The sequence below is a fragment of the Octopus sinensis genome, linkage group LG3 (assembly GCF_006345805.1).
Source record: "Octopus sinensis linkage group LG3, ASM634580v1, whole genome shotgun sequence".
Lineage (NCBI taxonomy): Eukaryota > Metazoa > Mollusca > Cephalopoda > Octopoda > Octopodidae > Octopus > Octopus sinensis.
Genome location: NC_042999.1, coordinates 129,063,266 through 129,089,254, shown reverse-complemented (window position 1 = coordinate 129,089,254; position 25,989 = coordinate 129,063,266). Strand labels below are relative to the sequence as shown.

Below are 25,989 nucleotides of genomic sequence, written 5' to 3'. Positions count from 1 at the left end.
AGGAATAATACAAGTTGATAGTTTGTACGCTTACATTGTATTTCAATGTTTCTGGATTAGGATCCCTTCTCCACAACACCTTTTCCAGAAGAAGGAGTCCTAATCTTGAAATAGTGAAATGCAAAATAAAAGTACAAACCCTCAACTTGTATTATTTCTCATGATTTGCATTGTTTTGGCTCTTTTAGCTTTATAGAAAAGAATTAGAAACATTTATATATATTACTTGGCTTACAAAGAATAAATCCTGGGGTCAATTTGTTCGACTACAGATAGTGCTCCAGCATGGCTGCAGTCAAATGTCTGAAACAAAAGAATACCAGACAGTACTTCATGCAAACTACACACACACACACTCATGCATACACGCGCAAACACTCACACACACACACACACATCCATCCATCCATCCATACATACATACATACATATATACATAGTGATACTATTGACTGACATTAGTGTAAAGGCTTTGTACTTTTGGAACATGTTCTGTTAGCATCTAAGTTATCCTTTACAGAATCTCTAACAGCATAATAAAGTCCTGCCTACTCTTGCTGATGCACTAACACAACAATGTAGCAACATCCTTGCAAGGAGAATGGATACAAAGTTTCACACTTTGTGAGGAAAGGAGGATAGTGCAGGAGCATAAATAAAAGGAAGCTAACACTTAGACTTCTTCCTGGAGTGAATGAATAGAAGATGCAGGTAAACTTGAAGAAAGTACTTGTATTCTCAAGCTGTGCTGCAATAACAAGACATCACTCTAACCTATGGCTTGATGTGACTTGAGAAGAAAAAAAATTGTTCTTATTGAATTGACAGCATCTTGGGGAGGTAATAATGGAGTGAGAACATGAATTGAAAGCTCTAAAATGTGAAGAACTTAATGAATTGTGTGAGGCATGAGGATGGCATTATGTAATGTTTTATGTGGAGGTGGCATGTATTGGGTTTGTAGTAAGATTCGGTATGTTGTATCTAACTAGTATGGACCTAGGAAAGAAAGTAACGTAGTGATTTATGAGCTTTAGAGGAAAGCAGAAAATGCTTCATCATGGATATAGCTGATGCATGAGAGAGAAAGACTAAAGCTGAGAGAGCAAAGAAATCCTCAGCAGAAAATAAAAAAATATTTGCTGCATCTTTTAAGTGGTTACAAAGCCTAATTTGTAGTTGTTGAATGGATGATGGAAAGAAAAAAACATGCTAGAGCATAGGCCAAAAGCACTCAGTATTCCTTGGTAGTATCAATGCCACTTGCTTACATCTCTGTGAAGAATACCAAAATTGTGGTTATCTCCAGTTGACAGCTGATGAAGTAAGTGTTCTGCAGAGCAAACTATGTAAAATATAAGGGATATATATTTATATAGAGTTCAACATAATTCAGACTGTCTGAAACATGTATAAGGTAGATAAATCTACAGCAGTTTATTTGGAAATTTTATCTGTGGAAATTTAAGGTGATACGAAGACCTTAAATTTTTTTCTTAAGAAATCAAAAAATAATTCGGTATCTTCTTACAGATTTATTTTGATAAAATTGTCCCTTTTCAAAGCAAATGTACCATTATTCTTTGATTATTCAGAGGACATTGAATCTAAATCACTATATATTATAGTAGCTTATCAAGATACAACACTAACAACCATCCTGATTTATATATGATGTCAGATGGTCGCAGTAAACTAAATAATATATATTTCTATAGAACACTGTAATTCAAAATACTTGAAGCAATAATTTAAATAATTCTACAGATTTTTATATGAAAACTTTTTACTATGGCGTTTGAAATATATGAAGACATTCTATTGTTCTGTGAGGTGAACAGAAAAATAATTGGGAATCTTCTTAGAGATCTGTTTTGGGATAATTATCCTTCTTTAGAGAGGATAAACAACTATCATGTTCATATGTACATGCACACATACATGTATAGGCATAAAATATATATGATATATATTTGCATTTATGTATATTCATACATACACGTGTATGTATGTGTGTGTATGTATGTATATATTTCAGGTATTCTGAATTATGGGCAGCTATTTATATATATATATATATATATATATATATCTCAATGTAATTCAGAATATCCTGAAATATGTTTAATGTTAATAAATCTAAAGTTATTTATTTGAAAATCTTAGTTGTTGAGATTGAGATTATGGGAAGGACAGACACACACACGCGTGCATGTGTGTGTATATGGAGAGAGGGAGAGTCATTAGTTAAATTAACTTCACAATGTGGTTTAGTTTACTTGTAGCATGCATCACAAACAGCCAAATGACAACCATCTGCATAACACGATTAATGCTTGTCATTAACATGCTTGGCAAATTTAGCTTTCTCCACTTGTTATTCCTGAAATTATATTTTTTTCTTAAATCAAATTTGAATGCAGAAATTTTATCAGTAACATTTCCCAGCAGATAAACTTCTATGAATACTGGTTGTTCCTAATGTTTAGAATTTACTGTTTGAGTGCCCATTTATGCAATCTACTATTACATAAGGACACCTATTCATTGAGAGAAATAATTAATTTTTCTGAGTCCCTCATTCATTCATTCATTAATTTTCATAATCACAAATTTTGCTTTCAAATTGTATTGATATTGAATCATCTGCATTAAATACAATCCAGCTTATGGTAAACACCAAGCCTTTATCTGTAATAGATTTACTAATAGAAAAAAAACAACTTCTGTTTCACTATTGCACTCATGGTAAATCTGAAAGCAACAAGTTACTACCTCTTCTATAGTTTCACTATTTTTCCAAGAAGGTAATTTCTATTTGGGAGGCGCAATGGCCCAGTGGACTTGCAGTCAGAGGATTGCAGTTTCGATTCCCAGACCAGGCATTTTGTGTGTTTATTGCATGGAAACACCTAAAAGCTCCACGAGGCTCCGGCAGGGGGTGGTGGCAACCTCTGTTGTACTCTTTTGCCACAACTTTCTCTCACTCTCTCTTCTTGTTTCTTGAGTAACGCAGCAATGGACTGGCGTCCCATCCAGCTGGGGAGAACACATACACCACAGAAACTGGGAAACCGGGCCCATGAGCCTGGCTAGGCTTGAAAAGGGCAACAAGAAATTTCTATTTGTTGACTCTTTTCAAAGGAGAGATTATCCATCAAACTTTACTACTTTCTGAGAAAAATGTCTGTTTGAACTGGTTCCCTTACCAACACACTAAGGTATCCCACTCAATGACAACACATGTATCAAACAAAGAAAAAAAATTTAAAGAAATTTTAACATTTTAAAACATTTTCCTAATTGCTAACAATCCAAGAAGTGCAGCTTATGTTTAAATACTGCTGAGTTGCCAAACCTTTCAAACAAAAACATTTACACTCACATTGGTTTTTTTCCTATTAAAAATCTCATGTCACCAATGGCCAAAGAGTATCTGGGAATTTGAGAAAAAAATGCTATCAAGCCAAGTATCTTTCTTCAAACATGGAACTTAAGTTGTCTCAAAGATTATAAAATAGTGTACACTCACACAAACTCTCACAGACATACACTGACAGTTGCATGCAAAGATATGTAAATATATACATATACAGATGCATGCACACATGCGTATATATACATATGATTTATATACACATGCATATGTCTTAATATATATCATCATCCTCTTCATCATTGTTTAACATCTAGAGTTGTGGGGGAGTGATTCATCTGGTACAGATTGTATGCAGAGGCCTAGACATAAATGATATGCTTTTCAGGTTTCATCTTTGTTTAAATGGATAGGTCTTCCCAAACACAATAAATTGCCAATCATTTTGGTTCTTTGTCATCTCCTCTCTGAGGCTCATTCTTTTTGATCCACATTTTCTTGGATTTCTTTTTTCCAAAAGTTCCATTCACATTTAGCTATTAACACTTCTTTATGCGGCTGTCCTCATCACATGAGCACACATGCACAGTCTTCTCCTTTGCACACTATATCTGATGCCTCTTATACTCAATTTTTCTCTCTACACATTTACACTTTGTCATACATGCATGGTGATGTTGCACATCCAGCAGATCATGCTAGCTTCATTTTTCTCTAGTCTTTGTATTTTCTATATTCAGGGCTACATTCAACTGCTATGTATCATTGGTGTTTGTATATGAGTATCATACAATCTGCTTATCATTCTGAGAGAGAGAGAGAGAAAGGTAGAGAGAGAAAGAGAGAGAGAGAGAGGTATGGAGAGAGAGAGAGAGGTAAAGAGAGAGAGAAAGAGACTTTTGTTGCTATTACAAAGGTAATAGCTTTCTGAACTTTCTCAATCCTAATCTTAGTCTAGCAACTATACTTTTAGAACATCCTCTTCTGCTGTTAATTGGATCACCTGGGTAAACAAAAGTATCTACTATCTCTAAAAATCTTCCTGGGCACTTCATCCAAAAGTCTGTAATTTCAGGTTTATCTTCTCTGTCAGTTGCTTTGATAAGTTATCTGGACAATATTCTTGGATAATATAACTTGAAGTTAGTTATCATAACGTAATGTATTGGTTGGAGCAAGAAAGTATTCTACTCATTTAAGTTCACCAGGTGGCTTAGTCCATTGTCTTAAAGGAACAATGCTCTGTTGGAAATATGTTTGACACTGTACTGTGTTTGTAAAAACAACTCTTCAAAAACGTTTTCAGTCATCCATGCTTCCTTATATGCATGTCATATCAGAAGTAGATTAAACTTTGTGTAACCCTTGAAAATCCATGGATTATTGATTGATACACATGTAGGGGCTTTAATTTCATATCATCAATGGGTAATGCTGTTCAGAAGAAATGTCTGATGATTTTCGGAAGCTTTAAATCTTGATGTTAGTTTTCCTTCTCAGAAATAAAAGTTTTAGCATACATGCACTGCCAATTTTATCGATATTACATACTTTCAAGGAGTGTGTAGCTTCTTTCAGCAATCATTTTCTTCAGCTGTTCAGGATAATTGGTAGCAGCCTCTGTATCAACACTGACAGCTTTACCAGCCATTTTTATATTGTGTTGATCCAACTTTTCAAACCAGCCTTCACCAGTGAGGAATGTTTTTGTATTGGAAGTTTCACCTTCCTTTTTCTGAAAATCATCATGCAAATGTTTAGCATTTGTTAATTACCTTAATGTTTATCAGCACATTATGGGATTCTTCATCCATACACTCAAGAGCCATTCCATTCTAAGTATTAGACTAAATCTTCCGAAAAAACAAGGTCGAAGCAGTTAATATAGTAGCTTTTTAAGTACTTAATTTTCTCTCTATTGTCATGTATTATTCTCATTGTAGACAGTACAAGCTTTAATGTTTTGGCAACGCAGCTGGGTTTTTTCTCTCCCACAAGTAGTCCTTTTATGTTTCCTTTACACACTTATTGTCTTCAGTTGGTTTCTTTCCAGGTGCCTTGAATTATAGGTAAATCCAACAGTGGCAGCCATCAGCATTATCCACAACAAATATATAGTAACACAAAGTAGTACTAGGAAAGAACTGTTTTGTGAGAGCAAAAAAAAAATGTGAAATATATGTAAGACTGGAAATGAGATTGTGAAAGGGTGAAGAAGTGAGATGGGAGGAAGTACTGTATGATTATAGGTAGTAGAAGGATTACAGCCCCTTACAACTATGATTTGTCACAAAATCTCCACACTCTATTCTCTCTCTCTCTCTCTCCATTGTGTTGGCATATAACATATGTAGCAGCAGACATTGCTATTATACTGATACTATTTATTGTTGTTGCCACTTGGATATTGAAAAGTTGGTGGATAGGTGATGGTGGTGTTGGTGGTATTGCTTTTGGTGATGGTGATGATGAAGTATTGTTGTTGTTGGTGGTATTCCTACTGTTCTCGTTAACTGTATTGTATGTCTCTTCTCTAGTCAATCCTCATTGATTTAAGATCAAAGAGATTTTATTCAACTCTAAAATACACTAGGATTCCACATTATCTTATGTTCTTGTCATTTATCTTAGAATTTCTTATCTCACTGCAATCGTTGTTGGTCATTAAGGAGTTGGTGAGTTGATAATGGCAGAGGTTGTATTGAGTTTTGTGTTGATGATAAATAGTGGTGGTAAAGATTGATTTATATATGTACACACACACACACACATCTAGAGAGTCATTGTGACTCAAGAAAATATACAAATACACATATATGTATATACATATATCTTTTAATCTTTTACTTGTTTCAGTCATTAGACTGCAGCTGTGCTGAGACCTTGCTTTGAAGAATTTTAGTCAAACAAATTGACCCCCAGTACTTATTTTTCTTTTTTCTTTAAGTCTGGTACTTTATCAGTTTCTTTTGTTGAACTGCTAAGCTACAGGAATGTAGACACACCAATACCAGTTGTCAAGTGGTTGTGGGGAACAAACATGAAGATATACACACAAATAAGTAAATATATATATATATGCACACACATTCAACCATGGTAGTAGTTGAATATATTCTTAAGTCCACCATTTTGTCAATTGCAGCAGCTTCCAAGCTTCACCACTAATTCAGTTCTCAACTAAATTGCAAACTGTAAATTGTTTTAAAGAGGACACCCCCTCAGCTACACTCTGGCATAAATAGTATGAGATTTGGTACAGTAGAAAAAAAGTTACATCAAAATATGTCAGACCTCAAGGGGGCAATAAGGCAGACATTCATCTTCAACTAGCAAAAAATGTTTTAATTTTAAATTAAAAATAAATTTTTCTTAGGCTTAAATGATAGAAAAATGCATGAAGAATTCAGAATCATTTGTCGCATTGAACAAAAGGTAGTAGAAAGACAATTATAAGGTAAAATGTTATGAAATTTAATGTCAGTAAGTAAGGTAGTAAGAAGTAATGCCTAAGTAATAAGAATTGAGAATATATTTCTAAAATGAATGTTTACATTATAAGGCGGCGAGCAGGCAAAAACATTAGCGAGCTGGGCAAAATGCTTTGCAGTATTTCGTCTGTCTTTACATTTTGAGTACAAATTTCTCTGAGGTCAACTTTACTACTTTGACATACAGATTATTTCATTAATTTTTTTTTAACTACACACTTTAAAACTTCCAATACTGGTAGAATGTGTCACATAGAACAGGGTTTACCCTTAACATTTTTGACAAAACTTTGTAATTTAGAAGCGGTATTTTGTCTGTCTTTACATTCTGAGTTCAAATTTGACTTTGCCTTTCATCAATTAGATGTAGAGATTATTTAATTATTTTTTTTTAACTAAACACTTTCAAACTTCCAATACTGGTAGAATGTGTCACATAGAGCAGGGTTTACTCTTAATGTTTTTGACAAAATTTTGTATTTTAGAAGCTATTTTGTCAGAAGTTAGTGTGACAATGGACAAATTTATGTTTGATAAGTGCCAATACACGAAACTCTCAGCTTTTGACTTACTCTCTAACTTCTGTCAATGGTATATATACAAATTACATATATGTGTAAAAAAATCTTATCATGCAATCGAACCAATGAGAGAGCCTCTACCTAGTCGCTCAACATGCTAAAAATAGCAGCCAAAGTATCCCCTACTTATATCACACGCCCATTGTATGTAATGTCCTAGATTATCCCTAAAAAGACAGTTTGCTGAAGGCTGGAATGTCTTTGATGATATGTTTGCGGTATCAGGGTTGATTTGAGGTTAAATAGCAACATTATGGTAAATTTCTATATTAACACCTGCACAATTTTCACTAAGGAAAAAAAATTGATTTTTTGCATGGAATCAATTACCCTGACCTAATATGCTGCAAATCCCTTATTTTGGTTCAGAAAAAATGAGGTGGGAGGGGGGCTCCCCACCAATCCCAGAATCACTGGAAATTTCTTTTTCGTTAAATGAATTCCTGTGACCTCCTAATATTGCAAAATTAGGTTACTTAAGGTGCGCCTGGTTACTGATGGTTTTGGGGCCTTGTTGTTTGTAACTTTTGGTGAGCCATGGTGCAATCAACAACATGGTAAAAATCCCTGCCACTAATTTGGTGTGGATGGCTAATATCAAATAATTCAATCACAACATCTATTTAAATTAAACATGAAAAAAATTGAAATATTATCATCACTTACATGGAAAAATTGAAATATTATCTTTCAGTACTTTATAAGGAAAAATCTTAAATTATTAATTGACATGTTATTAATTATCTTATAACAGCAATGCCTGGAAAAATCATGGATTACATGGAAAAATGCGAGCATGAAAAGTAATATTCTTAAGATTATAAACCTGAAAAAGTACAGGACAAGTTATTACACCTGTAAAAGTATAGGACAAGCTACTACTTCTAGTAAAGTAAAGAATAAGAAACGTTTCACTTAAAATATTGCAGCTAAAATTCAAATTTGAATATTAAAACTTATTTTATTATAGTTTACAAATAACACTATACTTATTCAATTAGAATTTGGCTAATTTACTATCTTAAATACAGAAAAAAGTGACTAATTAGACAAACTTATAAATTAGCTGAACAGTTTTGTACAATAAATTTAAAAGATGAGAACTATAAAGAGTGATAAATTAGAAGAACTGGCATTCTTTGCTGCAATATTTTAAGTACAAAGTTTCATATCTTTACTTTACTAGAAGTAATAGCTTGTCCTGTACTTTTCTACTTTTCCAGGTTTATAATCTTAAGAATATTATTTTTCATGCTCGCATTTTGTCATGTAATATAATATATATATATATATTATATATATATATATATATCCATTTTTATTTTGTTCTCTTCATTTTTCTTTCCTTTCAATACTTTCAAGAGTGTAGGCTCAAAATGTCAAGGGCTTTTATTCTTCCTGAGCATCAACCTGCTTGCTGTTCCTTCACCTGTCTTCATCTCTTGTTTACTGTAAATTTGAACTATATATATATATATGTGTGTGCACACACACACACATGATCAACCTTGTGTGTGTATTTGGTCAATGGAAACTTGCCCAATGTACTGTGCATTGGGAATGAACCGAGAACCATGTGGTTGGGAAACAAGCTTCCCTCCCCACAGCCACGTCTACACATATATGTATTGTGATTACAGTTTTATCAAATTGTTTTCTATACTCTGATCTTTATCAAAATACTGAGGAGCCTTTTGGATAAGAAGAGTGGATTTTAAGACTATATCCCAAAACTAGTGGGCATACTTTACAATTTACATGAGCACAAAATCTTGTAACCTGAAGTAGGTGTAAAACTTATGATGCCGCTGTGTGTGTGTGTGTGGTGTGTGTGTGTGTGTGTGTGTGTGTGTGTGCTTGTGTCTGTATGCATGTATATGTGTATATGTATGTGTGTGTGTGTGTATATATATATATATGTATGCATGTGTACGTATGTGTGTGTGTGTGTGCATATATATATATATATATTTCAATATTTCAAAACTATATTTTTTTTATATAATATATTCTGGAGTTGTATGGAGAAGATCCACTTGTAGTTTTTCATGAAGTTGTCATGAGAAACATACCTGTGAATAAGGAGTGTTAAGGTAGTTACTACTATAGGTAGACAATAGGACAATAGCGTTTATGTTTGGTTATATAATACTAGATGTTATATGTCATCATCCTACAGTTATCTTTCTGAATTGTATTTGGAGTGGCATGATCAACACTGAATGATTTTTTTTAGGTTTCAGTCTACTGGAAATTGAGAAAATATTAACTACTTCCTATCATCATAACCCCGGTACTGTACTTGTTTGTGTATGTGTCTTTGTGCGTGTGTGTGTGTGTGTACACATGTGCTTGCATTTGTATGTTTGTGTGTATGTATGTGTGTAATTTATATAATTATATAGAAGGCAGTGTTGCCACAGGCAACATGATCTGTAGCAAACTTATTCAACACATGAGAATAGGGAAAGTTAAACATATAACTGATGATATTATATTTATTCACATGCACCTACACGCACACGCAAATATACACTCACTCACACAAGCAAGTGTACATATACATGCATAAAAGAAAAAAATACCTGTTGTATGAAAACTAAGAGAGAATTGGATGTATGTGATGAAACCAAATCTGGGGATGACAAAAAGAAAAAAGAAGAAAGAAAAATTTGTATAGCAATATAATGGACAGTGATGGTAGATCTGTGAGCCCATGCAAATATTGTATGATAGACATTAAAACAATGATACAACTATCATTGTTTGCACACATACACATACATGTATACATATACATGTGTGTGTATGTATATGTATTTATATATATGTGTGCAGGAACATGGCCTAGTGGTTAGGGTGTTGCACTCACGATCGCAAGATTGTGATTTCAATTCCTGGAGCAGGCAGTGCATTCTGTTTTTGAGCAGTGCACTTCATCTCATATTGCTCTGCAATCACTGTGACACTTGATGTGTGGTATATCATGCATGTGTACAGGCAACATTGATTTGATGAAGGGAGTGAGCTAATGGACAGCACAAACATTTGATAACTATAAACAAATCATTGGTGCAGATTATTCAGCAAGAAATTGCAGAACTGCCTTTCTTGGACTGTGAGAGACTACCGTTATCTTATCATCTTATCATCATCTGTGTGTGTGTGTGTGTGTGTGTGTATATATATATATATATATATATATATATATATATATATAATATATGGATGAATGTCTTTCTTTCTTTCTTTGTGCTCATGCTTGTCCCCCACTCACCACTTGACAGCCATTGTTGGGTTGTCTACATCCCTGTTACATAGTGGTTTGATAAAGAGACCAATAAAATAACAGAATTAAAAATATAAGTACTAATGTCAATTTGTTTGACTAAACCCTTCAAGGTAGTGCCACAGTCCAATGATTGAAATGAATAAAAGCTAATATGATTCACTTCTCTTCCTCTGAAAATATTTTTGTTTAGTTTGATGTCAGTACCATAATTGTTGCATGCTGGAAACTTTTTAATCTTTCTCATTTTCCACCTCTACTCATGTGCATATACATATATGGATGCCTTTTTACTATATATACTCTAGGATTGATGCAAGCCTAGTGATTGAAAATGGATCAATGGAATCTATAAAGGTCTGTTGGTTTTCTGTGCCTATTACTGAAGGGCCAACCCTTGTCTTACACAGTCTCATGCCGATGAGAGTTTTTGTTTTATGGGTATGTGTGTAGTGTGCTTTTGGTTTTCATATACTCATAAAATAGGTACTACTGTGTTTTATACATTTTTTTAGAGAAGGTTCAAAAATAAACTGCTATTGGATGTAAATTTGTCATCCAGTGTCAGCACCCAGTATTTCAAATTTGAATCAACAGAGTCCACAATACTGAGTTCCACTGTATGCATCTTTGCAATACAAGATGGATATGATGTCTCAAGTATTCTGATGAGCATGTAATTATGATTGAGCACATATTAAATATTTGCTCCCTTGTAGTTCTTAAATTTTATCAAATGATATAAGAAACATTCAAGTAAACTGCCTCTGAAATTATTAAATATAAGTAAGTCTATATGTCACTGTTATTAAGAAACTTTTTCAGTTAGGTTGTAAATATTTGTTATCAAATAAATGTGTGTGTATAAATATGTGCATGTTCAACAAAAAATTGTAAATTATTGATTCAAATGTTTTTAATCTTGTAGTTACAGTTTGAGAGTTATTTTAAAACTTAGTCTGTATCCTTACCCAGACATAGTTACCACTGGAGGCAAAAGCTTTAGTATTAAATATTCATCCTTTAAACCATAAAATGTAGCCCCACACATGCAAATAGATTATTTTAATCATGTGTATATCAATAAAAAAAAAAGGTAATCATATAGACAGTGAATGATACAGTTATAGTACTGAAACATGTAATTCTATCACATCATAAGTCTGCTGCTACAATGTGTGTATGCCCCAAAGCAGTATTGATTGGATGAGATCCTTCAAAAGTAACTGTCAGGGAAATTTAACTGACTTGTTAGAAACCAAAATCGAAATACTGGTTCATAGCACTAATAATGAAGTGGTCACAATGTTGCTAGAGTTTTCTGACATAATTTCTATAACATGAGTTGTTGGAAGCCAGCAGTCTAATTGATTACCTAGAAATCACTTGGGACTGAAAAGTTAATTGATTTTATACTGAACAAAAGGAGATAGAAAAATTATGAGTTTAAAGTTTATTCTTGGCAAAGAGTGTGTTCCTAAGGCACATTAGTGGCCGAAGTCTATGAAAGTTTGGATGAAAACATTAACTAAGAGAAAGGGTACACTGGAATTTGTGAGGTTTGGTATACCAATAGCATAGAGAAATTATAATGATATATGATTTTATTGTTGCTATTAATAAATGATTTACAAGCTAAATCACATTTTTGATGATTTATAACAGATTTATAAAAACATATATTTTGAAGGTTTAAAACTTGAAAATTGCTTTTAAAACTGCAATTTGAATTTACTCATATGTTTTTATATTGTTTCTAATAAGACTCTGTACAGAAAGTTAGAAAACGTGTTTATAGTGATCTGTACCATCCATTCAAATATTTAAGTCAAACATGTGCTGAACTTATTTTATTGTGTTGAACATTTTTGTAAAAACATCTCCTCCTCCAGATTTGGATACAACAACCTAATTGAAACAGCACTGCCATTTGAATGGTGGTGGTGATTCAGCTATGAATTGATAGATTTGATACTGATATATATATATATATATATATTATGTAGTTATGAGACTAGCTGGTTTGAGTTGTTATGTGAACTATTATGAGACACATTATGCAGACTGATAGTACCTAGTTTGATCTCTTTCATTTCAGAGGTGTGTGTGTTTGTGTGTGTGTGTGTAATCAGTCCTGCCTCTAAGAGATATTTTGAATAATAGGTGACATGCTAGACCTTATCCCACTGTATTAAATATTTAAAAAAAAAATGTCTCTTCCTTCTAAATATGGGCATACCAACCTAGCACTTGTTTTACTTCTGGGAATATCTTTACAAGGCATTGCAAGTTAATAAAGCACTTGATAGTTATGTAGTACCTTCTTATAATACCCATTTATACACAACTTCCTGTCAGGTGTGACTCTTTGCAGCTAGATGGACTACGTTAAGTGTTAGCTGTTTTTTGCTGGGGACAAAGTATATCAGTGATGGCATGATATGAAATCACACCTTGGCCTTCAAGCCCAAATCCTTAAAATTCACAGCCAGCTGCAGTTCTTTTGATGATGATGATTATCTTTCAAAAAGAAAACTATAAATTTTTTTATAGATAACTGTTTACAATGATGGTTTTGAAGGTATTGATATTTTCATAACCCTTTAGTATACAATATCTTTTCCAGTTGATCAGCTTACTCTTGGTTCACTCTGTTTTTAGTCAAAGTTTTTTTTTGTTTTTTTAAATTTTTTTGCTGGCATTGCATGCATGAGTGTTGTAATTTTATCTGATTTATATACAGCATATAATTTGACATTTTCAGTCAAATGTGGGGATTACGATGACATAAAACATAATTTTTCATTATCATGCTAAAGAAAAGTTGCAAACCCTTTAAAGGATTCTCTTTCATTTACTAGTATTCAAAATGTTATTTAAGCTTTTATAAAATTGAACCAAAGGAAGGTTAACTTGGAAGATAGTTTTTGTGTGTGGCAGATACACTGAAAATGTGCAGAAAAAATAGGAGTAGTTGATAGCTTCTGTTACCTACGTGACCAAGTCAGTAGCTGAGGTGGATGCTCTGAGAGTGCAGCTACAAGAATAAGAATAGCCTGGGCAAAGTTCAGAGAGCTCCTACCTCTGCTGGTAACAAAGGGCCTCTCGCTCAGAGTGAAAGGTAGACTGTATGACGCATGTGTGCGAACAGCCACGCTACACAGCAGTGAAATGAAGCTAGTATATCCTGCTGGATGTATAATATCAGTGTGCATACATGACAGAGTGTAAGTGCCCTGAGAGGTAAGTTGGACATAAGAAGCATCAGATATGGTGTGCAAGAGAGACAACTTTGCTGGTATAATCATGTGTTACATATGGATGGGGACAACTGTGTGAAAAAGTGTCACACCCTAACAGTGAAGGGAACCTGTGGAAGAGGTAGACCCAGGAAGACCTGGGATGAGGTGGTGAAGCCCAACCTTCAAACGTGGGGCCTCACAGAGGCAATGACCAGGGACCAGGACCTTTGGAGATTACGCTGTGCTTGAGAAGACCTAGCAAGCCAAGTGAGACCATAGCCATGGCCTGTGCCAGTGTCACATAACTGGCCCATTTAAGAGTACCCTTCAGACATCGGGCAATATGCTGTGCTTAAGAAGACCTGTTGAGTCAGGTGCCAGTACTGCCTGACTGGCACCCATGCCGGTGGTATGTAAAATGCACCATTTGAGCATAGTTAATGCCAGTCCCACCAGACTGGCTCCTGTGCCGGTGGCACGTAAAAAGCAGCATGTGAGTGTGGTCGATGCCAGTACCGCCTGACTGGCACATAAAAAACACCCACTACACTCTTGGAGTGGTTGGCATTAGGAAAAGCACCCAGCTGTAGAAACCTTGCCAGATCAGATTGGAGCCTGGTTCAGCCAATCTTCAGTCACACCATCCAACTTTGCCAGCATGGAAAGCGGACATTAAACTATGATGATGATGAACCACTCTCTGTAAATTAAGTAAAGTTGCTTTTTTTTTTCTGTGGTTAAGAAAAATTATTTTTGATTCTATGTTTAGTTTAAATTGGTGTACAGTATGTTAGAGCATCAAAACATTGTCATGTATTTTACAAACCACTTCAGTGGAATGATTGTATGCTTTTTACCATATCACTTGACATCAAATATTTTAAAATGAAAATATTAATGTAATTCATTACATATTTCAAGAGATGGCTTTTAAAAATGTTCTTGGTACCTATTTGTTATGGTCTGATTTCATCAAAAGCATTGGTTACTTAAATCAGTATTTTTAATCAAATATTATTTGTTTGCTTTTAATACAACATAACATTTTTCTTTCTGCTTACCCATTTTATTAATGTAAATTTTACTCAACTAAACCAAAGATTTAAAAAAATTTCTGGTAGCTTGTGTTTTCTCTTCACCATGTATTATGGAAAAAAGTTAATACCAATTTTAAACTAACTTTTAACTAAGTCACCCTGTGTATATGTGTGTGTGTGTTTGAGAGAGAGATAGGAAGGAAGAGAAAGAAAAAGAGGAAGAGAGAGAGAGAGAGAGAGAGAGAGAGAGAGAGAGAGTCTGCATGTATACTTTTTCTCTGTGTGTATTTTGGCCATTATTCTAGAACAGTATATTCTTAATTTAGCTTCTTTCTTCACCAAACCTGTCATGAATCAAATATGATCTCTTTGATAGGCAGTTCTACATTCACAAATAATATCCCACCATTAAGCCCATGTTCTTAGACTGCCTTTTTCTTCTAATTTTAATTTAACTTCTGCTCTTTTCAATATGTGGTCCCACATAAACACCTACTTCTCTTACTTTCATTGTCTACCTTACCTTATAGACTTTATACCAAACACTTTACCCATACTTTCTTCTCTAGAACATTAACCTGTTGGAATCCTTACCAACATTATCCACTAATTTGCAACATTTCATACTGACCATTAACAACACTGACCTCATTCATTTCTTATCTTGTGTAGGATAGCCTAAAAGGCCATAAACATGTCTTTGTCTTCAGTGATTTAATCTTTTTGAACACTACATCTAGTAGACAGTGCATTAGTGCATAAGATATGTGTACATTATATCTGCAAAATAAAAGTTTGAAATCTGAAACTCTGGACACAATGTTACAGAATAAATTTCCTTTCAACAAGCCATATGGGCCACATTAACTTATCTTGAATTGTCTTGAATGATAACTTATGTTCAATCTTTATTTTAAATCTAAAAGTAGATAAACAAATGACACAGGAAGTCAGTAGTAAGAAAATAAAAAAATTTAAAATAGCACAGTTTTAGTTAATAAATTAAAACGAGACCTCTCTAAAGGCTAAAGTTCTTATATATAAAGCTTTTCTACACGGAATGATTGTAATTATTTTTGATTCTATGTTTAGTTTAAATTGGTGTACAGTATGTTAGAGCATCAAAACATTGTCATGTATTTTACAAACCACTTCAGTGGAATGATTGTATGCTTTTTACCATATCACTTGACATCAAATATTTTAAAATAAAAATATTAATGTAATTCATTACATATTTCAAGAGATGGCTTTTAAAAATGTTCTTAGTCTGATTTCATCAAAAGCATTGCTTACTTAAAGTCTAAATTGTCAATGAATTTTAAAACAAAAGAGTGGTATTATTATTATATATTATTATCATTATTATTCAATTGAGTTGAATGAAATTCTGTGCATCAGTACTTGTGTGGAAATATTATTCTCTTTATTTCTGTATTTTCATTTGTTTCAGTGTTGGTGGCAGCCACAATATGAATATGAATGAAGACAGCGACAGTCAAGAATGGCTCTATGAATTATTGGCCGAAGTACAACTTGAACAATTTTACACTAAACTAAGAGATGATCTTCAGGTCACAAGGTTAGTGCTTTTTGTAACCTTTTGTATCCCAGCAAGGCCAAACACTGGTGGCTATTTGTCAAATGGCAAGAAGTCAGAAGCCTATAATTAAGAAACTAAGCTAGTGATTAGTTACATGTAGTTAATTTATGTAGACAGTGCTAAGAAGTTAATATTGGGGAATTTTAGGAATTTGAATATGTATTCTTTATTTATTATCAAGTTCTATAAATAATTCTTTGAATTTGTATTTCATCAGCATCATCAATATTTTTTATCCATTTTTCCAAATCAGCAGTATGATATATTTCTATGTATCATAATGTGTTTCTTCTCATTCCACCAATTGCTCTTATAAGTGTATACTAACTATTTACTTCATGTGTACCTTAGTTTTCTTGTTCCGCTGCACCTTTTGCCACCAATTCCTTGAACTTTTTCATCTTAGTATGTGTTATCAACTAGCATTATATTTTTATGCAACCTTTGTTGTTGCCACTGTCTTCATTGCCCTCTTATTTGCTCTCAACATTTCTTGTAATTTACCTTATTGTATCAAATGGACCATATTCAACATTATTTAGTGCCATCTTTTACAAATAGTTGATCTATTTTGTTTTGCATACAGAAAGAAAAATATTTTAGTGCTAACTGAGTTGTTTTCTGAATTTCCTGTTCTATTGTTCCCTCTGTATTATACTATCCCCTAATCTGCCTGCCACATCAAATATATAATTTATGTAATGACTTTCTTGTGAGGTGTGATCTTCATGTGATGAAAACTCATCTTTTTAACTATTTAGTCAATTTAACACACCTGTAGTTTTGGTTACTTGTTGGTCTGCCAGAGATCCTATTACATCTTTTATACTTTCACTATTGTGCCATCCATCATACGGAGTGCCAGCTTAGTTATTTTACTTTCACTCATTGTACCAGTAACACGGTATTGAGTTTTCTTTCTTATTCTCTTCTTACATTCCAAGTAAACTATTTTTTCTGAAACTTCTTTTTAAGTCAATCACTTCTTTTAATGGGAACATAAGAAAGAAAGAAAATTAAGATTCATGATCAATATCCACACTAGATTATCCTTTTTGTTATTTGTAGTTAGGAAGGAAAGGTAGTCTGAAAGAACCTTTACAAGCCCTTCAAGACTAAGTGGCAGGAGGAAGGAGAGAAAGAAGGTGTCCTCAAACTTTTGGTTTTAATTAATTGTTGATATAAATTTTTGAAGCAGGGACTTGTCATCTGTTCACACTTTTACTACAGCCATTCTGTTGCTCTTTTCTCAGTCTATCTGGAGGAAAACAAGTTCTACTCTTGCTTGAAAGTTGAGTAGTTACAGTGGTAATAACAAATACTATAAGAACACTTTATCCAGCAATATGCAAATGTTATATGTTATTCTTCTTGTACTAGAACAAATAGTTAAAAAAACAAAACACAAGCATATTAGAAAATACTTTACAACTGAAAACTTCCTATACTTTATTAAAATATATTCCTATCCAGTGCCTACATATCTGGAACATCATACATAGTATCTGCCAAAATTTTCGCTACTGTGCAAGTCTTCATTCGCAAATATTCACCAGACATTTACCAATTGTTCATCTGTCTTTTTTCTTTTTCTACTAACTATAACAATCTCTGATTTATTAAATTTCCTAACTGTATGCTATCCTAGTTGTACCTAGCTCTCACAGCTACTGAACTCTTTTCTCCTTTTTTCCCCCTCTTTCCCAGAACATTTCCCTATGGTATTTCCCTCTTTGCATTTGTTTTCATTCCAACTATTACTGTGCAACTGTCCAAAAATTAATGTAGATAATGTTAAACTCATTTTATCTAACTAGTTCTTAAAAAAGTTATTGAGTACTACCTCTTTTTAAATTACTAAAAACACTTTCAAAAAATTTGTTTCAATATATTTTATTAAATATGGTTATGAAATATGACAGTGCCATTATAGCTCTATAATAGTTTGTTATTCTTTAGAATTTTATTTATCTGATTGTTTAAAAACAGATGTTCATTACTCTTGTGACCAGTATATTTTTAGAAGGATTTCAAAGAAATTTATTGTTTGTTGTGTGATTCCTGCACAATTTATGAAAATTATTTTGCTACATATTTTGAGAAAAAAAAGATGTAACCATGATTGTCTTTCCCCTCCACCATCAATGCTGTTACAGGTTGGATAGGTCTACATGGTCTTTTTGTTGGTATTTCTGCTGTAACTACTACTTCATACTACTGATCCAGATATTTCTTAAGTTTGCTTTGTTCTACTTCTACTATAGATATCTTCCCTCACCAGGTCATTCATTCATTTTTTTTTCTTTTCCACTTGGTATAATACATATCTAATCACATTACATGATTATAATAGCCATTGTGAGATAAATTGGGCTGTCATTTTTTGTGCTTGAAAGATAATGCTAATCTTTTTTAAGGATATATACTCTTTTATTTGTCACTGGACTGTGGCTATCCTTGAGGTACTGCTTTGAAGGATCTACTAGATCAAATTGACCCTAGTTCTTATTCTTTAGCCTCATACTTATTCTATTGATGTTCTTTTTTGGGTGGGGAGTGACCAAACTGCTGAGTTACAGGGATGAAGACAAACTAGCATCAGTTTTCAAATGATGAGAAACAAACATCCATGTACACACTCACAAGCATGTGCATGCACACACACACACACACGAATGTTTTGCTTCATAAAAAATTGATGAAAATTAGTGAAGGGTGCTTTTGTAGATAGTTCATTTAAACAGAATTCAAAGCAAAAATGACAAAACTCCTGTTTCCTCATTCTGGTTTTAGCTTTCTCAACTGAAGTTCTGTATGTATGTGTGTGTGTGTGTGTGGTGGTGGTGGTGGTGGGGGTAATCTTCTTTGCATGAAAAATCAAATAATTCACGAATGGTCATGAAATTTGGATCCAAACGAACTATAAGATTTAATATAAGCATAATTTCAATATTGGTGTTTATATTCACAATTTAACCTGTCAGTTTTATGAGAATTTATTGAATAAGAAACGAAAAATTAAAACCATAAAAAGATGCCTTCTTATAATCTTAGCTAATGTAAGTGAATCTAGCTTATTTGAATAACATTTGGAGATGCATTTTGCGAATTCGGTAAGAATTATGACTTCGATAAAATGAGATGAGTAATAAGTATACTAGAGGTCATGTGATAATATGAACACACACACACACACACATATATTTACATACACACACACCTCCTCAACTTATGACCTATGTGACTAATGACTATCTGCACTTATGACCACAATAAATAAATAAATAAATAAATAATCGATTTTCAGACATTAGGTAGCTATGTGTAGGATAACTATAGCAGCATCTGGTAACACAAGTCTCCCTCAGACCCAGGCATCCACTGCCTGCCACTGTCTCTCAGTCAGTCACTTTTAAGCATCAGTTGTGTTTGAATGAAAACAGTGTTGAAAAATATAAATTCAGCGTATGACCAGATTGACTTATGATCTGTCAGTTGGAACAGAACTCAGTCCTAAGTTGAGGAGAAGGTTTTATGTGTGTGTGTGTGTGTGTGTGTGTGTGTGGTGGTGGTGGTGGTGGGGGTAATCTTCTTTGCATGAAAAATCAAATAATTCACGAATGGTCATGAAATTTGGATCCAAACGAACTATAAGATTTAATATAAGCATAATTTCAATATTGGTGTTTATATTCACAATTTAACCTGTCAGTTTTATGAGAATTTATTGAATAAGAAACAAAAAATTAAAACCATAAAAAGATGCCTTCTTATAATCTTAGCTAATGTAAGTGAATCTAGCTTATTTGAATAACATTTGGAGATGCATTTTGCGAATTCGGTAAGAATTATGACTTCGATAAAATGAGATGAGTAATAAGTATACTAGAGGTCATGTGATAATATGAACACACACACACACACATATATTTACATACACACACACCTCCTCAACTTATGACCTATGTGACTAATGACTATCTGCACTTATGACCACAATAAATAAATAAATAAATAAATAATCGATTTTCAGACATTAGGTAGCTATGTGTAGGATAACTATAGCAGCATCTGGTAACACAAGTCTCCCTCAGACCCAGGCATCCACTGCCTGCCACTGTCTCTCAGTCAGTCACTTTTAAGCATCAGTTGTGTTTGAATGAAAACAGTGTTGAAAAATATAAATTCAGCGTATGACCAGATCGACTTATGATCTGTCAGTTGGAACAGAACTCAGTCCTAAGTTGAGGAGAAGGTTTTATGTGTGTGTGTGTGTGTGTGTGTGTGTGTGTGTGTGTGTGTGTATATTTATGTCTGTATGAGTTAAAGGTTAAGAAACCATCTAAGGGATATTACATATCCAGTATACTACTGGATGTGTACCTACGTATTTTTAACCAAGTGCTTTCTATTGTATGGCAATATTGCAGTTGAATACTAGGTATGGGTGGGAGTAAATTGGAAATTTACCCAGGATTTATAAGGCAAATAAGAAAATGGAGAGGATAAACAATCGACAAACATCAGCCAGTAAACATTCAATTATATCATTGTCCATTCATTACTGTATATCACTGACGTGATGAGGATGACTTGGAAGATCTTGATCTTGATGCCTAATGATAGAAACAGCTGTAAGGGATCTGTATCTGTACACTCATCTATTATTATTCATTATATATATATATATATCTATATATATATATATATATATATATATATATCTGTTTACATATTTATTGGCTGATTTCATTCATTTACTTGTATCACTTAAACACATATGTAATCGATTTAATAAATAGATATATTGAATGTTTACTGGCTGATGTTTGTTGATTGTTTCTCCTCTCCATTGTCTTATTTGCCTTAAATATATATATATATAGATGATGGAAGATACAAGAATGTTTATTGATCACTACAATTGTTTCAACCCATCTAGCATCAATCCCTCATGGGTGAGATGCTGAACAACTGGTCTAGGAATATCCATTGGTGTAGATGTGTCTCTTCCAGTGATTACAAGATGTATTTCTTTAAAATAACACTTGTTCCACAAAATTTACATCTCAATATGTATATTCAAAAGCAGTAAATTAAGGGATACAGCTTCATTGCTATAGAAGATCAATAAAAATCGGATGCAAATAGATACAAATACGCAATGCAGTTGTTCAGTATCCCACCCATGAGGTATCAATTCTATGTGAGTTGAAACAATTCTACTGATCAATATATATTCTCGTATCTTTCTTCTTCCGTCTCTCTCATTAATCAAATGCTCAATGAACACTGTGAAACTGAGTGTGCTTTACCGGTAAGCTACCAGGTGTATACCTTACAATTTATTGTCTAATAATAATTATAATAATAACTATATATATATGTGTGTGTATGTGCGTGCAGGCATGGCTGTGTGGTAAGAAGCCTGCTTCCCAATCACATGGTTTCAGGTTCAGTCCCACTGCATGTAACCTTGGACAAATGTCTTCTACTATATCCTCAAGCTGACTAAAACCTTGTGAGTAGATTTGGTAGCTGGAAATGGAAAGAGGCTTGTTGTGTGTGTGTGTATGTATACATATATATATATATATATATATATATATATATATATATATATATATATGGGTTCTACAATTAGTATACTGAGTTAGCAGGAAACAGAATAGAGAGTTTGAAGCCTCATTGATTTGATCATGCATGTTCAAGATGTATGATGTTGTATTGGAGTCAGAATAGTAGAAGGAATGTTAAACTGGTAATGATGATAATGATAGTGGTAGCAATGAACAGTGTGCATATTAGTCAGAGGAGGAGGGACCAGTGACCATACCTTTTGCATGCTCTCCCAGACTAACAAGATTAATCTGGTTGATATTCTTGTTTACTTTGAACATCTATCTGAGGATATTAGCTGGGAAAATGTAAGGTGAGAGAGCATTCTAGAGGGAAGCTTCCCAGAGAAGAAGGATTGTTTAATGTGGGATCTGTAAGGTGAAACACAGTAGGGAGGAGATGAAAGTGTCTGTTATGCTAGCCAGTTATCCTTTGAAATGGTTTTACTTACTAATGCCCTTGGGAAAAAGGTATGAATATTACAATTTCCCACTTTCTTTCCTTTCGGCTTAATGTCTAATTTAAAAAAAAAAAACAAATAACAAACAAACAAAAATCTCCCCTTCCCTAAATTCTTCTTTTCATCATCTCTCTTCTTTTCCTTCTCTCTCTTTACACTCCTCTTTTTCTTCCTCTGTCTTTGATGAGTGGTGTGTCTCCCAACCATCACACTTCCCAGTTACATTAGATAGAATTTCAAGCCATTTCACATATTCTTTCTTGTAAAAATATTAAAAAGAAAAAGAAAAGACAAACCCCATTAAAGTGTCAATTAGCAGTTGTCCACCTGTTTGTCTATATATTTGTCTATCTATCTGTTTATATCTCACTGTCTTTCTCTGTTCTCACTCGCTCTCTCTCTCTCTCTCTCTCTCTAATTAAGGGCAACTAAGGCAGAGATTGAAGGTAGTGGTGGTGGAAGAGAATAGCTATGGAGTGTCATGTTCCTCTGCCAGATGAATCACATTAGTTGTCATTGCTTTGAATTGTTAAGTTTTCTTCTGAACACATTGTTGTAGGTGTGAGTGTGTGTGTGTGTTGTTTTGTTGTTTTCAACTGAGTAATGAATCTTGTCAGCTCTGCTGCTACCACTAATACTAGCTACAAAAAAAAGAGAAAAGAAAAAAAACAGTCTATTGTGGTAAAAAAAAAAGAGTGAAAAGAGACAGAAAGTAATACCTAATAGTAACAACAAAACATTACTCCTTACTACTCAGTAAATCTGCTGTTCTGCAACAACTTGTTTCCTTGATAGCTACCTTACTTGTAAAGATAGTCTCTTACTGAGAATAAATATATTATTACAAGTTTAGGTTCCTGTAATTTAGCGATTTGGCAAAGGAGACTGATAGAATAAGTACCACACACACACACACACAACACACACACACACAAATGTACTGGGTTGATTTGTTCAACTAATTATTATTATTATGGCTGGGTTCCAATCTGGGTCACTGCAACAAAGTCTGCCTTCTACACTTCTTGGTCCAACATCACTATTTTCAGGTCCTGGATACATTCCAGGCCAATGTCTGCAATCAAGTTGTCAATGTAAGCATGACGATGTTTTTCTCTTCTTACATCACCAAGAAGTGGATTCCACGAGACCAATTTGGATGCTTCCAGTTCAGTGGGGCACACACAGTGACCAGATAGTTGCAGCCGTCTTTGCCTGATCTTCTTGCTAACTTTTGACTGGTCTCCATAAAGGCATTCATTTGTCATATGTTGCTGCCATTTCACATTTAGGGCCATTCGACTAAAGCTTCAGTGTGATGCCCCAGCATGGCTGCAGTCCAGTGACTGAAACACTTAAATAATAAAAGATTTGGTGTACCCCTGGTCGTTAACTATTATAGAGGAGATGATCTCTTCTAGACCAAGTGGAGGCAGACGTAACTAGAGACAAATTAAGTTAAATTCAATATTTTACGAAATTAAATTTTTCTTATGGGGAGAAAATATATTCTTTTATTGGTTTTAGTCATTAGACTGCAGCTATGTTAGGGGCACCACTTATAAGGATTTAATTGATTACATTGATTTTAATATTTTATCTAACCTGATATTTATATTTGGATCTCTATCAAACAGCTAACATATGGGTGATAAAGTGACACAACATAAACACAATACTGTTTTTTTTTCGTTTTTGTCAAAGAATTTTTTTTAAGCAGAGTAAATTGGTTGGGAACTGCCAGAGGAGACCTGCTAGATATGGACATGGTCTTGGAGCAGGCATACCATCTTGAGATCAGCCTCCACTACATCATTCCATGTTTTTCTGGGTCTCCTTTTTCCACTAGTTTCATTCTTGTTGAATGATCAGCACTTCCTTACACAGCTGTCTTCATCCATACATATCACATGACAAAACCTGCCTCAATAAATTCTGTTTAACCCTTTCGTTACCAACCCGGCTGAAACTGGCTCTGGCTTTGAGTACAAATGTCTTGTTTTCATAAACTTTGAATTAAAATCTTCTACCAAACCTTTGTCACAATTTATGTTCCTAACACTAGCTGAATGATAACCAAGTTATTTTATTAAATTCTTTGTTATATTTAAAGTAATTAAAAGAAACACAGAGCATCTCAAAATTAATTCAGTAACGAAAGGGTTAACCCATGCAGGCATAGAAACAGTGAATGTTCAATGATGATGATGATGTATGTACATACAGGTAGTTTTGTGTGTGTGTATAAATGCATAAATATGTACAGTTTTGTTTGGACAAATTTTATTCTAACTAATCCCCTTTGTTCATACCACTAGTCATAAAAGGAATTCTTCCTTTTGTCTTATGTTGACCTCATCAATTTCATGGCTGAGTTCAGGTGTAGCTTTTCTTATCTGCTACTGAGAAGATGTCTATCAGAATTATGCTAGAAATGAATACAAACCACTTGATTTTGCTGGTTTATTTTCTTACCTGACATTCTGACTTACATAGCTTCTCTAAGTGGTATTAGCACCTGGTCTTTCTCTGCTTGAATGTAATGTCTTTTTGCTTTAATTTTTATCATTCTTTTCTTTTTTAAAAAAAAATCCTCACATTTTAACTTTAAAAAAATTACTTTGACAGGAAATAACTGAATTAAAAAAAACAAACTTAAATTATGTCTCTGTCTTGTAAATGAATTGGAAAAAAACTAGAGTGCTACAATTGCTTCAAGAAGGAAAAGGCCAAATGGTATGACTTAAAGACAGGAGGCTAGAGTTCAATACATGTCAAAAAGTGCACTATCTGCTGTTAAGTAAGAAAGTAAACTATTGCTGGTCCATATTGCAAGGTGATTTTAGTGACTGATTGAAAGTTACTTCATTTATGATGTTTATGATACTGAGAAAGGTATGAACATTGGACAAATATTTCATATTTTAGGGAGAGAGATTTGACAGTATTCAGTAAAAAGGGAATTATTGTATTTGGTAAAGCAAAGGTACTACATATGAAATGTCAATTAATTAACTGTATAAAAACTAGTGATATAGTTAGGATGTTGCAACCATCTCTCTCTCCTGCACACACACACACACACACACACACACACACACACACACACACACAACACACACACACACACACATTGTACAAACAATTTGGCTTGTGTTCTCAAATTGGTTTTTATTGACACATTGTAAAATGGTTGGTGTTAAGAAGGGCATCCAACCACAGAAACCATACCAAAGCAGACAGTTAGGCTCAGTGCAGTCTTCTGACTTCCCAGTTCTTGTCAAATTGTCT

The 25,989-nt window shown here is 33.6% G+C and overlaps 1 protein-coding gene across 7 annotated transcripts in view; it reads left to right on the top strand.

Annotated features, from left to right (window-relative positions):
- LOC115209179 (activated CDC42 kinase 1) overlaps positions 1-25,989 on the top strand; it is a 228,873-nt gene that overhangs the window by 153,497 nt on the left and 49,387 nt on the right. For all 7 annotated transcript variants that reach the window (XM_029777419.2, XM_036501310.1, XM_029777416.2 and 4 more), the window contains one exon: positions 16,470-16,598. In XM_029777419.2, coding sequence (XP_029633279.1) covers positions 16,489-16,598 — 110 coding nt within the window. In that variant the 5' untranslated portion in view covers positions 16,470-16,488. The remainder of the gene's footprint in view (positions 1-16,469; positions 16,599-25,989) is intronic.